The sequence below is a fragment of the Episyrphus balteatus genome, chromosome 1 (assembly GCF_945859705.1).
Source record: "Episyrphus balteatus chromosome 1, idEpiBalt1.1, whole genome shotgun sequence".
NCBI lineage: Eukaryota > Metazoa > Arthropoda > Insecta > Diptera > Syrphidae > Episyrphus > Episyrphus balteatus.
Window position 1 is genome coordinate 63,333,812 of NC_079134.1, and position 18,208 is coordinate 63,352,019.

The 18,208-nt window shown below is 33.0% G+C and overlaps 2 protein-coding genes across 4 annotated transcripts in view; one reads left to right on the forward strand and one right to left on the reverse strand.

Annotated features, from left to right (window-relative positions):
* Positions 1-312: 312 nt before the first annotated feature.
* The window catches only part of LOC129907265 (polycomb protein Sfmbt-like), a 215,374-nt gene continuing 197,478 nt past the window's right edge, over positions 313-18,208 (reverse strand). For all 3 annotated transcript variants that reach the window (XM_055983384.1, XM_055983385.1, XM_055983386.1), the window contains exons 7-10: positions 1,630-1,819; positions 1,288-1,579; positions 723-1,048; positions 313-663 (exon numbers count right to left, since the gene is read on the reverse strand). In XM_055983384.1, the coding sequence (XP_055839359.1) occupies positions 322-663; positions 723-1,048; positions 1,288-1,579; positions 1,630-1,819 (1,150 nt within the window). In that variant the 3' untranslated portion in view covers positions 313-321. The remainder of the gene's footprint in view (positions 664-722; positions 1,049-1,287; positions 1,580-1,629; positions 1,820-18,208) is intronic.
* LOC129907267 (uncharacterized) lies at positions 4,203-7,521 on the forward strand. The gene is made up of 2 exons (XM_055983388.1): positions 4,203-6,965; positions 7,029-7,521. Exon 1 carries the CDS (start codon positions 5,541-5,543, stop codon positions 6,612-6,614), a length of 1,074 nt encoding a protein of 357 aa, XP_055839363.1. The 5' UTR covers positions 4,203-5,540; the 3' UTR covers positions 6,615-6,965; positions 7,029-7,521.

Genomic DNA, 18,208 nt, shown 5'->3' on the forward strand with positions numbered 1-18,208 from the left:
CAGTAGATATTAGACATTAAAAACCTAGTTATATTATGTGACCAGTTTATTATTTTCTACTGCAAACTAACTAAACGCTTATTTGTGTATAAATAACATCTATGTAATATTCCTTAATTATAACATCCATATACAATAAATTATTTGACAGTTTTACAATTTTTCGAAAAACATTGCAATCAACTCTATTTGAATAAGATTTAAAAAAAAAACTTATATTATGCTTATAAGATGATTTTTCTTAATATCTAGGCTGTATTCAGTTAGTTAAAAAATAAAACTTACATGAATCAATATTTTCAACAAAAGAACTAAAAGGCACTATAAAAATAATTTATTTGCCCTAAGTAGTCTAGATTTGCCGGGATTCAGCTTACATTTGAGCTGCTGTATTAAATCAAAAATTTTTAAAGCAGGTCCCACTTTCATTCCGAGCAATGTTATGATTTCGTCCTTCGATAAATGCAAAAGAAGTCTACCATCGATTTTATTTCGACTAAATACATCGCAGTGCGCAATACAATCGTTCACTCGGAGGAATTGAGAAACATCGTAAACATTCCATGTCTCTGGCATAAGGTCCCCACTTGTCTGGCTGCACATCGGATCCTGCACTAGATCAATTAGACGGGGAATGTATTTGCTATTTGAAACAGTAGAATTCTGCCGTTCGAAAAAATTACATAAAACATTTATAAAAAATTCAAACAAAAATTCGGTACCCCAATGTAACTTGTAGCTTTCCGCTCGATTGGTGGAGCAGGTGATTTAGAATACTGGATAATATTCAAGGCAATCACACTCTCACTTGTAGGAATATCGCTTTTTTCACCAAGCTCACGTGATTTAGCTACAGGTGTTGAATGATTGGAATGCCTAAATTCATTCTCTTCTAGTTCCTCTTCATCAACTTCATCATCATAATACAATGGTTCTGATTTCATTTCAAGTTTTATACCCAAGCGCTCTGTAGAAAAATTTCTTTCACTGCACTGATTATCCTGTGCTTCTCTTTTAATATTTATTGGTCGACCCAAATTTCTACCACCTAGAAAGTATTGACCAATCAAAAAATGAATAAACAATGGCCATATTATCGAGATATTTCAGAACTTATTTTATAACAAAAGTAGTTATGTAAAAATGTTGAATTTTTTCAACAAACTGAATGTCTTAGATTTTAGTTTCGAAAATTTTACCAAAGTAAGGAAATATATAGATTTTGAAAGTTTACAAAACTAGTTTTAAAATTTCCCAATATTATGGTTTTACTAAATTTTTCCATACCAAAAGAATTGTCAGTCTTAACAATTTTTTTTCGTTTTTTCCTGTGTTTTGGCTTTCCAGTCATTTTCAAAGATATTTTAGAATGCATAGGTGGACCTTCCAACTTGTGATTGACCAAAACACACCATCCAACTGGGTAGACATCAGGTGACTCACAATCAAGCCATTGATCATATTCATCTGTCCAACCATCAAAATGTATTTTAAGTAAACGTCCGACTACTCTGGCAACTGTGGCAACACATACCAAGCGTGGGTCCATTAAATCAGCGCACTCCAAACTCATGCCAAGCTAAAATAGATATATTAAAAAAAAATTTCTATTTTGGTAAAACAATTTACTTCGAATCCATGATTTGGGACAATGCGATGAAATAAATGCTCTGCCGCAGCTACACTTTCTGTTTCTTTCAGATAGGTTATCCAACTAAATGTAATGGGATCACAACCATTTGGAGGCGTGAGGCCTATAGCATGAGCCTCGCAAAAACCTACTGGAAAAATACTCGGAGATTTTTCGTGATAACAGAACCTGAAAAATATTTTACATAAAAGTTAAAGCTGAAACACAATCACGCTTTGCCGTCGATTTTGACAACTGCGAAAAGTTCAACTATAGGAAATCTGTGTATCCTCCTTAGAGGATATAATATATGGAGTGCTTGTTCCCTCTATAAAAGCTTCACGGAACTAACAGCACAAGCACTCCATATATTATATCCTCTAAGGTATCCTCACACAATGACGCTTTTCTTACGTACGCTTTTTTTGACAAACGTAAGGAAACGTAAGAAAGCTAGCAAAAGTTCAACCAGACTGAACTTTTGCTAGCTTTCTGACATTTAACAGACATAGTTACAGTCACCCACATTATTATTGCGCCAAATGTGAATAAAAAAAAAATAAATTATTGCAATACTATGTGTGTTTTTTAATTTCTCTATATAGTTTTTGCGCAAATAAAAGACATCGAGATATTTTAAATCAAAACAATTTACGTATTAAAAACAAAAAAAAATTAATGATGTTTTAGACTGAGTTTTATTGTTAAAAACAATATATTTTGATTGGTTTTGTTCAGAAGCGCGCTTTGAGGATTTCTCAACGTAACGCAACGAAGCGAATGAAAGCTGAAACACAATCACGCTTTAGGGCGTCGCTTCATTGCGTTACGTTGAGAAATCCTCAAAGCGCGCTTCTGTCACTTTGACTTTGAACAGCTGATTGCAACATAAAATCTGCTGTCAAATAAAAACAAACACAGTCACTCACAAAATTATTGGGCCAAGTCTTTATCTTGATTTAATTGTGGAAAAATGAAAAAGGATATTAATGTGTTTAAAAAATGCATAGAAATTTGTTTATTCTTTAATCCTATAGTTATAAAAACAAAACCAATCAGAATATCGTCGCCGTTCAATGAAAACTCCCTAAGTCCTTTTTTCACTTTTTGAGAAATCGCAAAAGAAATTGGTTATCCAATATTAAAAATTCAAAAATGGTCTAATCTACGTGTTCGTTAACATTTCGGTAAAATAATTGCTTTGTAACAATTGAAAAATAAAGCTTTGGTTATTGGGTAACTTGGAAAATGTAACTGAAGTCGAAATGGACTTAGGGAGTTTTCATTGAACGGCGACGATATATTGTTTTTAACAATAAAACTCAGTCTAAAACATCATTAAATTATTTTTGTTTTTAATACGTAAATTGTTTTGATTTAAAATATCTCGATGTCGTTTTTTTGTGCAAAATCTATATAGAGAAATTAAAAAACACACATAGTTTTGCAATAATTTATTTTTTTTTATTCACATTTGGCGCAATAATAATGTGGGTGACTGTAACTATGTCTGTTAAATGTCAGAAAGCGAGCAAAAGTTCAGTCTGGTTGAACTTTTGCTCGCTTTCTTACGTTTCCTTACGTTTGTCAAAAAAAGCGTACGTAAGAAAAGCGTCATTGTGTGAGGATACACAGATTTCCTATAGTTGAACTTTTCGTAGTTGTCAAAATCGACGGCAAAGCGTGATTGTGTTTCAGCTTTGATTGTTTTTCAGCTTTTATTGATTAATATAAATACATGATGCGATGGTTCTTAAACCCAATTACAATTGGGCTTTTAAGCCAAACATCAGTGTCGAAGAAAAGAAAAAAAAAAAAAAAAACAGAAAAAAAACTTTTGACACTTCAATTTTGAGGAAGATTTGAAAATTTTTTAGCGTATATGTATATGCTTGTGCATGCATGTGTTTATGTATTATGCATATATGCGTTTCTTTTCCTCAGAATTGATTTGATTTGATTGGTTGGTTTTTTCTTGTTCTTCTTTAATAAACAGTTATGATAGAAAGGAAAAAGACAAAGACAGATTGCTTAAAAGACTAATATTAAGGATGTCCTATATATAATAACGATACCGACATCTACAACACCTGAACGTCGACATTCCGTTTAGAATTTTTTTCTTATAAAAACGCTGTTGGTGCCGTTTTGTGTCGTCGGTCGTTGTTAAATTTGGTGTCTAAGTAATATATTATATTTTACAATTATATTTTCGATAGATAAAGCGTTGAGAATAGTAATGGAATAGGTTCATTTGTTTGTGCATTATACACTATAAACTGTTGCGAATGAATATTCGCATACCCACCCGCGGAACATCCAGATGAATTGGGACATGCGCACCCCCTCTGCATCCCCAATAATCAATGCGAATTTTCATGCGGATGCGGATGCAAAGAAGTTGCGACAAGAAAGAAGTTGGGCGGAGCCGACGAATTTCGCGTTCCAATGGGATTCACATCGAGTCTGTGACTGATTTTTTTAGGCGAAACACAGAAAAAAATGCAAGTGTTAATTTTATAGTCTGTTTTCACTAGAGCCCAAATTAGAAAATTTCGCAAATTATCTCATTTCGAATTTCAAATTGTATAGTAAATTTTTAGAATTTGGATTTCGAACTGACCTAATTTTCGAAATTATTTGGGGTGAAAACAGCCTATTAATAGAAATCTTTCATTCCGGACGATAAAAAAAGAGCGTGTAAGTGAATAATAAATTTACAAAAAAAGAAAGTAGGTAAATGTCCACACAATAATTCAATCAATCGAAAATCAAAGAAAAGCGCCTTCCCAATGCACATACATTCGACGATGAATAATGATAAGCAAACGCACGATGAAAAAAACAGCAAATATTTTATTTTGTTATTAGGTACAATGATGCTTATTACGCCTTGGTGGTTCCAAACAGAAAGAGGAAGTCTTAAGTTGCAAATTTAGCAACTGCAAAATTATAACCGAACAATATGTTTTGTAGTTAACAGTTAGAGAGCAATTTTCCAGTGAGTAACAAAAATGTATGATTAAAACAATAATTTAAGAGAAACAAAAATATGAAAAGAACAGTGAACAGGTAGAGAGTAAGAAAAGTTTATAACATGAAACAAATTATTATAGGGTAATCCACATGTGCACAAGAAAGTAGCATAAAATATAGCTCCGCAAAAAGTGATTTAATTTCTTGTTATACAGTCTTAATAAACATTTAAAGTTTTGCCAAAGTTTAATTAAATTAAAAATCTACTTAATTTTTCATAACTTTACATTGAACATTTAATTTAAAGCATTAAAATAAGTTTTGTTAATATTTTATATTTTAATTTCTGTGAAATAAAAATACAAAACAACTTGAAATGTCAAGTGAGCAACAACGAAAGCTCAGGTCGATGGAGAAGAGTTCTTCCAGTCCAAGCTCTCATACCAGTTCCCCTGTGACAAACTCTGCTACATCAAAATTGTGGAACAAAATCGAACTTCGACTTAACAAAATTGAGACTCGACTTGAATCGATCTCTAAAACTTTTTAAAGAAAAAAAGAGCCAAAAAAAAATTTTTAAAGAAATGGCATTAGTTTGAAAAAATTATTTCATTCCAAAAACAAAATTCGTTGAAAAAAAGACCATAAAATCGTTAAATTTTAATATTTCACAAAAATCCTACGTACTTCACTAGAGAATAGTATTTTTAAGCTCCACACAAAATTTCAGCCTAATCGGTTAAAAACTGTAGGAGTTAGTTGGTCGCCCGATGGAGCACAGGATTTTACTATCATCCTGAACTACACCGCCATTTAAAAAATTTCACATCATTAAAAAATTTAACATTAGCCTATTCTGTTACCTATTAATATACTTAATTAAACTCAACAAACACCACAAGAAAATAATATTTCTTCTTTGTTTTATACGCTGATGAATATGACGCTCGATTTCATGGTTTACAAGGTGTTATTACCCCTTAACAATTTAGAACTTGATGTTGATGAAAAAACGAAAACGCTTACAAAGTCATTCAATGAACAACACAACACTTTAACTTTGAGGATTAATAATACTGAGCTTGATTTTGATGACAAAATAAAAAAGCTAGAAAACACATTTAATCAGAGACTCGGCTCATATAATCACTCATTGTTTACATTGGGTAATCGACTTGACACATTGGAGCAACAGGGAAGTAGAATGGATACGCATGAAGAAGAGCTTTCTTTTGTTAAGGCACAAATGTTAGAAAAAGATAACACTATGTTGAAAATACAAATTGATGCACTGGCACGCAATAATATTTCTGGAGATCTGGTACTACATGGAATACCAATACGGAACAATGAAAATCTTAGTAATATTTTTGATCGTTTCTGTAGTCTAATAAATTATGTACCGTCGCCACAGATTCACATTCTTCGCACTAAACCGAAAAACTCTTCAACAACAACTAGTGCAATTATTGTTAAACTTCCACACGCGCAAGATAAAGTAAATGTTTTGAAAAATGCAACTGCTTACTATAAGCTTAACTCTAAAGCTGTAACCTTGACTGATCTTGGGTTTGAGGGAAATAAGTTTGTGCGAGTGTATGAGAGCTTAACTAGACACAACCATTCAATTTACAGAAAAGCTATTGAATTCCGAAAGAAAGGTATCTTGCATGCTGTGTTTACAAGACAAGGCAGAGTTTATGTTAGACATACTAATGATGAACAAAGACAACCTCTATGTATAACAAGTGTGAACTCTCTTGAAGTGCTTTGCTCATATAGTACTTCTACAAATACCACCGTTGATACTAACTCTGTTGATCAGATAATTGATAAGGAATCAGAGGAAATATTTTCACACGCTAATGTTACTAGTATGGTTGTTGTTGCTTCTGATGCTTCTGTAAATAAGAGAGAGTTTGTTGCTGTTGCTGTTGGCCCATCTGGACATGAAGGTGTTGTTGGGTGTATTGATGCTGCTGTTGATTTTGGTGATGATGTTGTTTGATGATGCTGTTGTTGTTACTACGACGTTGACGTATGAGTCTATTATCCCTTCAAGCAAGAAAACTGAGTTCAATAAAGACACTCCGACCTCAGAACGCGAAAATCGGGGTTGCACTCACACACTTGCAACTTTTTGTGTATGAACACAAAGTCGAACGAGAATCGTGGTGAAAAGTGAGAAAAGAAAAAAAAAATAAAGACAGACATAGCCAACAAGAGCAAAAGCGTCATTTTGTTATTTTTTGTTGAAGTGTATAGTCGCGTCGTGTCTCGTGTCGTTGTTAGCATAATACATATTAGTATAATTATAAACAATTATATCAAATTATAAACAATATGGAAACAAAAAAAGGTATGTTGTATATATCGCTCAAAATGTTTTGATTAAAGTGATGTGTTTCTGCTTGTGTTGTAGATGTAATCTCTAATGATGAAGGAAAAGGCAGAAGGTGAAACATAAAGAAACACCAACAACAGCAGCAGCAACAAATAAAATAAAATGAAAAAAATGTAGTGTATCTTATATTGTATTTATTGTGAAAATTTCGTTTGTCAAAATAAAATAAAAAATAAAACAGTTTCAGTGAAAAAAAAAATAAATCTTGTTTTTTTTTTGTCGCAAATGCGAAACGTCATCCTTTTTTATTCCTCTTTCTGGTAGGTTTTCGCTGCTCCGCCTCGGGTCCGACTTTGGCTCCGTTTTCTCGGAATGGAGATTTTCACCACACCAATACATATGCAATCGACTTCGCGGTGATTATAATTTCCATACTAATTTGAGCCGCCTTCGGACCTGTTTCTGAGCCGAAGTCGGACTCAGCTCCGCCTGAGGCGGAGCGGATTCGGACCGAGGTCCGACTTGTTTGCTTGAAGGGATCTCTTGTACTTCATACATTCATACTATATTATTTCTACTTTAACTTTTGTTTACTCTATTTCATTAATTTTGGTTATTGCTCTCATTTAAAATTAAATTTCTTGAGCAGAGTTAATTTTTATTTTTTGCAATATGATTATCAGAATGTTTTTTTATAAGGGTTTCTTATTTGAATCATACTTTAAATTTTTTAAAATATTTATTTTTTCTAGTTGTATTTATAATTAATTGGAATTTACTTTTTCTTATATTATTATTAACGAATGTCTTTTTTAATATTTTATTTTAGTGCAAATTAGGTCCTCTTTTAAGTTGGTGGTGGTTCTTTATAAGAATTTATTTATTAAAAATTGTTTTTGGTACAGATCCTGATGTAAGGAGTCGTTTAAATGTGATGTGTCGTGCGTTTGATGGCCTTAATGTTTGCTGTTTGAATGCTGAGAGTATAAGATCTAAATATTCAGTATTTTATCAAATGTTTAGCACCTCTATGGTGGATGTCATTATGGTATCGGAATCATGGCTGAGTGCTCATAATTCGAATGCTCTTGTGGCCTTACCTGGTTTTAAATTGCTCAGAAATGATCGTAAGGACAGGGTTGGAGGTGGTGTGTGTTTATTTGTGCGTGAGCATATTTCTGCATCTGTAGTCTACCGGTCTACTGCTGCTAATATTGAATTTATTTGTGTTGAAATCAAAAATGCAGTTGAAAAATGCTTACTTGTCTCTTTATACAGCCCACCAAACATGTTTAGAGAAGAAAATCTATATGAACTAAAAGATCCGCTGTTAAAGCTAGGTCCTAGGTACAGTGGCGTTTTGATCGGGGGTGATTTTAACGTAAATATTTTACTTAACAATAGTATAACGAGATTATTAAACCATTTTCGTGATGTTATAGGATTGTCAGTTGTAAATTCCTTTTGGCCAACTTGTTTTAAGTCTGATTCAAATCCATCCTTACTGGACATGTTTTTGACAAGTTCGAAGAGGAAAATTTTAGGAAATGATCAAATTAGGCCTACATCTGATTTCATTCATGATTTTATTTTCTGCTCTTATCAGTTTGAAGTAAATACAACGAATTTGAGTCGTATAATTAGTTGTAGGTCGTATAACAGCTTTGACCATGAAAATATACAAACGAGTTTTCTTAATTCAGAATTGAATGATATTTATTTTTCGTCAGATGGTAATACTAAAGTTTCAATTTTTAATAATGTTTTTACCAGGATATATGATGAATATGTTCCAATTTTTACAAAAGAATTTAAGATCAAAAAATGTCCTTGGTTTAATGAAAACATAAAGGCTATGATTCGAGAAAGGGAACGTTTTTTCCGGAGGTTTAAAGTTAACAGAACAGAATATAATAGAAGACAATATACAGTAGCTCGTAATAAAGTTATTTCTCTTATTCGTAACTCCAAGCGAGAATTTATTTCAGCGAAACTTGACCCGTCTCTCGGTTCTAAAGACTTATGGAACAACTTAAAAAAACTTTAAAGAAGACAAAAATGAAAACAAATGCCCTTTTAGTGCCCAATCTATGTCTCATGTCTTGATCCCGGCTTTTTCTGGTTCATGTATTTCTCATGATTTGTTTAACACTGCTGATGATGAAAATACCTTCTCATTTGTTTGTATTACTCCTTACGAGTTATTTTGTTCCATAAAGTCAGTTAAATCAAATTCTATTGGTCCTGACGGTATATCGCCAAAGTTCTTAAAGCTTATTCTCCCTATTGTAACTAGCCATCTTCTTCATGTAATTAATTTCTCAATTTATAGTGCCTAATTCCCAGATGCGTGGAAAAATGCTAATATAATACCAGTCCCTAAAAAACCTAATCCTTCTAATCCTTCTGATTTCAGGCCTATAAGTGTATTATGTTTTTTATGTAAAGTATTTGAAAAAATTATTCACGACCAAATTCAAACCCATATAACTGAAAGTAACTTGCTCTCACAGTGGCAATCTGGGTTTCGCAGCAAACACAGCTGTGAGTCTGCTGTAGTTAAAGTTACTTCGGATTTTAGATATGCGCTCGATTGTGATAAATTTGGTGTATTGATCATTCCACCCTCCTAACTAAACTTAAGGTGAAATTTAATTTTTCTAGCACCTCGCTTAAGCTTATGAGCAACTATTTATTGAATAGAATTCAACGGATAAAAACGGATGTGGATACTTGTGATCCTATTATAATCAACACGGGTATACCGCAGGGCTCAGTATTGGGTCCACTTTTATTTTCATTATTCATTAATGACCCTCCGTCCGTAATTAAAAATAGCCAAATCCATTTATATGCTGATGATGTTGTACTATACATTTTTCGTTCAATTGGTCTGATGGAGGATGGTATAGAAAGGTTAAATGAAGATCTGAGTAATGTTCTCACGTGGTCGAACAACAATTCTATGAAACTTAATCCAGCTAAATCTGTCGCTATGCTATGTTCTAGGGACCAGTTAAGTTTTGAAGAATTTCCGCCGGTAATTCTTGACAATGAAATAATAGTGTATGTAAATGATGTTAAATATCTTGGGTATAAAATAAATAGTAATTTAAGCTGTTGTGGTGCAATCTCAGATACTATCAGGAAAATTTATTTTGGTCTGTGATCTTTGAGATCTTCCTCTGAGTTACTGTCCTCTGATATGAAAAAATACCTCATTAAATCGTTGATTTTGCCATACTTAACGTTTAATTGTTCAGTATATCCGATTCTTGATTGCCTATGTAAGCGTAAACTTTATGTTGCTTTTAATGACTGTGTTCGTTTTATATATGGTATTCAGAGACATAACAGTGTATCCCATTTACATCGTTTCCTGGTTGGTATGAGTTTTGAGAATTTTTTGAGATACAGACTTATTCTAAGGTTTCATAATGTCGTCCACAGTAGATGTCCTTCATATTTAAGTGAATCGATTCAGTTCGCCAATTCCCCGCGAGGATTGAAACTAATTTTACCGCGTTTTTCGCACATCATCGCTGAACGCTCCTTCTATGTATCTGCAATTCGTTTGTGGAACTTACTTCCAAACGAATTGCAGAATATAGCCTCACATGTCACTTTTAAGAGGAAACTATAGTTGAACTTCTCAAATCTTTAGGAACATTAATTTATTTTTAAATTTTCACGATTTTGAATACTGTATTAATTAAATTAATTAATTTTTTTATAATTTTAAACTGAATTTATTATCGTAAAATTGTAAATTGTACATATTCTAGATACTCTAAAAGATTTATATCTTAATGTGTCTTTGTTAACTTTAAATTATATTGAAATAAATTGAAATAAATTGTATGATAATGTTTGGCAAAGTGTGGAACATAAATATTTTTTGATAGGTATTTTTATCTTTTAACAAACAAAACAGAATAGATTAAAGAATTAATAAATAATAAATATTTAGTAATAATAAATAAATAAATGATGTTCATTCCTGAACATTCAGCTCCCCCGAAAGACTATGATCTTTCAGCAAATGGAAGTGGGGCAACTTTAACAACTGGTTGAGTATACTCTCCATTCATGGTTCGTACTCTGACAACTCGAACCTTATCGTCATCTCCTGGAAGTGTAGCGATTATTCGTCCAAGAATCCATTTAGATGGTGGAAGATTTGGTACCTTCAACACAACGACAACATTAACAAATTTGGTTGGATATTTCGCCATTTTTGCCTTTGTTGGAGTGATGTTAAATAGGCTTGTGTAGTTCGCGAACGAACTAGTTCAATGAACTAGTTCATCTTGGTGAACTAGTGAACTTACTTCACTTACTTAGTTCAATTTAATTCGCGAATAGCGAAAAAGATTTGTTTCAAAAAACTAAACAGCAACCTAGAGCAGTCGTAATATGACATTACAAAACAGCTTGCGGTCACCTTACATTATCATTTTTTATATATTTTTTGGGTGAAAGGAAGTCCCATCTGTATAAGGAATTTTCAAATTTGGTCCTTGTCTTATACGACGACAACGCCCTTTTAACCCGACAGACTTAAACGTCTGACAGAAGGGGTGCAGAAACCAAAGTGCATATGAAATTGCATCCAATTCTTTGTTGAGCGAAATCACTTCTTCTGTTCTACCACAAGATTTAGATGTTAAACTGTGCCAGTATCAGCGTTTCTTTTTCAAGCACCACTAACTCTTATTTCTGAAAAAGAACAAAAAACAAGTAGCATCTTGGTCCTTGCATTACTATGGTTTCGATTTAATGAAAGCAAAACGTACTTCTTCCAGACTTTCGTCAGGAACCAGAAAGCTCGACAAGTATATGAACGAAATTAAGAATCTTTATAGAAAATAAAATATGTACACATCTGTTATTTGTAGGTTGTATTTGTTTTATTATGAAGAATGCGTCAATTTTACATAAATTTGGATACAGTTTGTACAAACTAATTTTGTTTTTTAATTCTAACAAAACCGGAGTGATAAAAATAAATTGAAGTAAAATGAACTAGTTCAGTAGCGTGATTTGAACTAAAGTGATCGATCACTCAAACGAACTAAAGTGCCCAACTCTAATGTTAAATACTCCTGATGCCATCTTTTCCGAAAGCCTTGGGAAAATTTCTGTAAAAGATACCAATTAGTTTGAACAGAATTTTTAGAATTTTCAAATCAGGATGAGGAACTGAGGTGTATGCCTCCCCAATCATAAAATAAGTGGGTGAAAGTGCACTGGTTTCCGTATCCGATGTCTGCCACATTGGACGTGAGTTCAAAAGACCTTCATTCTTGGCAAGAAGAGTGTACATTTCTTCGTACGTGAGGATATATTCACCGATCACTCGTTTCAAGTGCTGTTTCACCGACTTAACACCAGCCTGCCATAAGCCTCCAAAGTGAGGCGCTGATGGTGGAATGAACTTCCATGTGATATTGTCCTTGGCAAGATGATCAATGAAAATCTGTTGATGTTGTCATTCACAACGCATTGGAACATCTCATTCAGCAAACGTTTGGCACCATGGAAATTCGTTGCATTGTCGCTCCAAATTTCGGTTGGCTTTCCGCGACGCGCACATAACCGATCTAAAGCCATAAGAAATGTATTTGTCGACAAATCACCAACGAGTTCAAGGTGAATACCTTTGGTAACAAAACAGACAAATAGAGCAATATATACTTTAACGAATTTAGGGTTTCTTCCGCGAGATAGTCTTATCGTTATCGGCCCGGCATAGTCAACACCCACCTTACTGAACGGACGCGAAAAACGGATTCTTTCGACAGGAAGATTTCCCATCAATTGTTTCGACGATTCACGAGGCTGACGAAAGCATTGAATGCAATTATGAACTACCTTTCGCACTAAATTTCTACAGCCAACAATATAATAGCCTTTTTTTAATAAAGAAATAAAAAAAAGGGACACCGGGGGGTAAATTATGTTCATGGGTATAATTAACAATTAGTTCAGTTACACGACTTGATTTACAGAATATGATGGGGTGTTTTTCACTACATGTGCCCATGATTCACTGTGCAAGTTTTTTGAAAAAAATTTTTGAGACAGGCACGCGATTAACTGTTTCGCCCTATTTCGGACCCGAGAAATCCATTGGCATCATTAGTTTTTCGATTTATCGGTACGACTTCGAACAAATTTTTTTTTGAAAGTTTTTTCAATTATTTTGAGATTTTTCCACTGTTTTTAGTCATTTTTCAATCAAAAACAATGTTTATATTGCTAATAATTCTGCTCAAACGTTATTTGCTACATTGTAATAAATTTTGAGCAATTTATTTGAAAGTTTAGTGATTTTTTTTGAAATTTTTTTTAAAAAATCGAAATTTTTTACATTGTTATCGTTTTTTCGCTGTTTTTGTTCTCTTTTGCACAAATACATAGCATGTTTTCCATTAAAAATTAATTTAACTGTTAATTTAGTGTTAGTTAAACTTTGACATACTATCGATAGCATCGATAACAAAAAAATATCGAGTATATCGATACAATTCAATATAAGTTCAAGTGACCTCAACTCCAAAAATGATGAGCCCACTGTCGTACCTGGGCGAAACGCTTTATAAATTTTTGGAGTTGAGGTCACTTGAACTTATATTGAATTATATTCAATCACTCCACTTAAAATAAAAATAATTTTAATAATTTTTTATTATTTTTGTTATTTTTTTCTTCGTTAGTATATCGATAGTTTCAATACTTCCAAATTATTTTACCACAAGCTTTATCGATAGCTTTGAAATTAATTAAACACAATTTGAACTACAAGTTAAGTTTTCGTTTGACATTGGATGTAAACAACGAATTAACATAGTGTTTGGTAGATATCGATAGTTTCCATTGCCGATTGTATCGATAGTTTTAAGAAAAAACTATCGATAATATCGGTAGCCTTGTGGTATAATAATTTGGAAGTATTGAAACTATCGATAGTTTTGTGAAGTATCGATGTACTCGATATTTTTTTGTTATCGATGCTATCGATAGTATGTCAAAGTTAAACTAACACTAAATTAACAGTTAAATTAATTTTTAATGGAAAACATGCTATGTATTTGTGCAAAAGAGAACAAAAACAGCGAAAAAACGATAACAATGTAAAAAATTTCGATTTTTTTAAATTTTTTTCAAAAAAAAATCACTAAACTTTCAAATAAATTGTTCAAAATTGTTTACAATGTCTTTCTACTGGTATCAAATAACGTTTGAGCAGAATTATTAGCAATATAAACAATGTTTTTGATTGAAAAATGACTAAAAACAGTGGAAAATTCTCAAAATAATTGAAAAAACTTTCAAAAAAAATTTTGTTCGAAGTCGTACCGATAAATCGAAAAACTAATGATGCCAATGGATTTCTCGGGTCCGAAATAGGGCGAAACAGTTATTCGCGCGCCTGTCAAGAATTTCGACTTGCACAGTGTTATGAAAGTGGACTAAGTCACTTTTTGCATTGTTTAAAGAAAAACTTACAAAATAATTTTCTTATAACGATTTTATTGTATTTCTTTTATGAAATCATTGAAGGAAGTTTATTTACTGCAATTTCGCTTTTAAATAAACTTTACCCCTTAAATAATAATTATTTTTAGGCTAGATTTGATGGCATTTTTAGGAGTGACTTAGTCCACTTTCATAATCAAGGGCACATATGAAAGGTCGGAATTTTGCATACGACCACCAACTCTAAGTAACCCGTCGGAATCAATAAAAGGCGATAGGCTTAAAAGTTTATGTTTTTTGGATAGTTCTTTACCATTTTTTTAAAGCGTTGATTTCTGATGAAAACGATGTTAACTGGATAAACCTAAGCATTGTTATTTTAGCTTTAATTAGTTCTTGCACGCACAAGGGTTGATAATTACGAAGTGCAGAGAACTCCTTTGAAATACGCGAGTTAAACCGAAACATTGTTGCAATGACTCTAATACATTTGTAGTACTCCGAAGAACAACATGTTATCTTCAATAGCATTTGACAAAAATAACTGCATTTTCGGGTTTCTCCTTTCTTCCAATTCTTCCTTTGAAAATTCCACTTCCTCTATTGAAAATTTTGAATATGGCCACTGATTTTTCTCCATCCAAAGCCACGAGGGTCCTTTCCACCACAGCTCATTTGAGGGCCGATAAACACCGATTATTGTTTTGGTGGAGAAGAAAGCCAGTGGAGCACGACTGATGAATCTGTCCATGCGAAAACTTTCATTTCTTTATCCTGTGAAGATATTTTAAGTTTATTGATTAGACGTGTTAACAATAGGGCTCCGCAGAGCTCCAATCTTGGAAGAGACAAAATTTTGATAGGAGAAACCTTACTCTTTGCAGCTACCAATGCTACTGAGACTATACCGTCGACATTTGTTCTTCTACAATATACCACAGGTACATATGCGTCCAGAGATGCGTCACAAAATCCATGGAACTCACAATTAGTTTTGTTTTCCAGATGATTCTAGGGATTTGAATCTCTTTGATGAGGGTTAACTCCTGTCAGAGAATCCTCCATCGATCAGCCAGTTCTTTTGGAAGTTCCTCATCCCAACTCAGTTTTTTCCTCCACAAATCGTGGAGGAGAATTTTCAACGCAACAACAATTGGAACTAGAAATCCCAAAGCGTCAAAAGTTTTAGAAGCCTCGGACAGTATTCGACGTTTGGTACACACAATTGATTCACTTAGTTCGACCTTGTAAGTAAATCGATCTTTTGAGGGACACCATTGCAATCCTAAGATTTTGACTGGAGTAGAATCTTCGAACTCTACTGGGGACATTTCACGTTGGTCTTCTGGTAATGAAAGCAACGTGACCAGCAGTTTGTTGTCCACTTGCGTAAGTTAAATCCTCCTTTTGCACCAGTGATTACATCATCGACATAAAAATCGTTAAAGACAGTTGCAGATGCAAGAGGATACGATTCAGAAGAATCCAAAGCCAGCTGCTTGAGTGTCCGAATTGCCAAAAAAAGGAGCACAGTTCCATACGTGACTGTCAATAGTCGGAAGTGTTTCAAGGGTTCATCAGGGTTTTTACGCAAAAGTATTCTTTGATAATCGATGTCATCACGTGAAATACGAATTTGTCGATACATCTTCTCAATGTCTCCTGAAATGGTGTACAAATGCCGTCTAAAACGAAAGCAAACAGAGAAGATATCACGTTGGATTGTTGGTCCAACAAGAAGTGAATCCTTCAAGGATCTATTGCGATTCGTTTTAGCTGATCCGTCAAAAACTACTCTTACTTTTGTGGTGCTGCTATCGTTCTTAAACACCGCATGATGAGGAAGATAGTGTGACTTGTAAGAGGATTTGTATATTTCAGCAGCGGGAACTTCTTCCATATGACCTAACGACAAATACTCATCCATCAACATTTACTTTTCCCTTAAGGAAGGATTTGACAAAAATCTACATTCGATTGAATGAAGACGGCGAAGTGCAACACTAAAAGAGCTTTCAAAATTTAAGTTTTCATTGGACTTGAAAGGCAATTTTAAGACATAACGACCATCAAGGAGTCTTGGATGCATTTTTTTTTTAAACTCTTCAGCACGTTGGTGATCGATTGAAAGAAATTTCCTCTAACCGCCAGAATTTCTGTAGATCAAATGCAAGCGAATGATCCAGCTGCATACAAAACGATTGATTCAATTGAGTACAAAATGCGTACAAAAAGCCTTAATACCCTTATTAACATGAGGAGAATTTTGTGCAGATCTTCCTACAACAACCGATCCAAAAGTAGTATCTGCTCCAATCAACACGTCAATAGGACCTGGTTTATTAAGGGGTTATATCTAGTTGTAAGTGCAAAAAAACCTTCTTTTTTGTGGATTTTTTGTGAAAAGGCATTTAATTATATAAACATAAAGAGTACATGTACATATAGCATATTTAATGTATTAAAAGAATTCCCTGTGTATTTAAAAAAATATTGGGTTCCGTTATTCTTGTAGTAGATCTCCTAGACGACCTCCAAAAAAAAGTTGTCTGGCGGTGAGCTAAATTTCTCCGAAACGGCAGAAGTAATCGGCTTAAAATTTTTACACAATTTTCTAAGATACTTTTGTCAGGTAATGAACGAAGGAAAAAGGTTTTTGACAATATCGATTTTTTAAGCCACTTTAAAGTGTAAATTTTCGTGAAAAACAACGATTTTTTTCTTTGGGAAGCCGCCATTTTGTCAAAAATAAAAATTTTGACTATTCCTTCGTTCATTACCTGCAAACGTCTATCCGGAAAATGAATTTTTTGGTTTTTTTAATTTTAAGTGACTTCCCGAATAGCACAGATGGGTTTTAATTTGGCAGATGTAACTCCAGGAAAACAATCAAATTGTTTTCCATTAATTTCAGAAACATATTCTTATACAATATTGTAACCCAAACAGCCGCATTTCCCCTCTTGATTTACAACAAATTGGTGGCAATTGTGTTTTATAAAGGTTAAATTTTGTTATTTCTTGGTCTTATTTGTGTTTTCTGAACTAAAAACATGTTTCATGAAAGTTAACCTAATCAGCCCTATCGGCAATCTCACGTGAGAAATTTCCCCGGGAGTAGGTTTTCTCTCCCGGGAATTTTTCTCCTTATCGACAATCTCCATCGGAATTTCGTTTTCGGGAAAGAAGTACAGCCAACTTAACAAAACAAAAAAACCTTCGAACACATGTCTTCGAAAATTTTAACAACTCTAATTTGATTGTACTTAGTGCACAAAAACAATTAAAATGTTTAATAGTCAATATTTATATAATTTTTTTCTTTGGTGTTGATTTGTGGATTTTTATTCAATAATTTTTTTTATTTTTTGCCCAACTTATTACTTTGTTTGTTTCTTCAGATGGACATGTAATTAGTTTTGTGTTTTTAATTTTAATTAAAGAATCAATCAATAAAGTTTCTTAAGCTTTGTTTTTTTTTGACATGATAAACAAATAACTGAAATAAATTGAGGCATTCCACATAATTTGATTACTTCTTTTTAATGTTTTCTTATAGTTTATTTTTGTCTACTATTTTGCGTTATCCAGTTGTTTTGTTTTTAATATTTTCGATATCAACCATTGATAGAATGTTATAAGATAGGTATGTTTATTTAACTGAGTGTGAGGCATCAAAAAAATAAGTTACATTGAACTTTTAAATATTTGTTCTAGCAAATGCCCTAACTAATTATAGAAATGGAAAACAATTCATGATTTTTAATTCATAACGC

Excerpts from the sequence above, each read along its gene's own strand:
- LOC129907267 (XM_055983388.1), top strand. The coding sequence starts at position 5,541 with ATGAATATGACGCTCGATTTCATGGTTTACAAGGTGTTATTACCCCTT.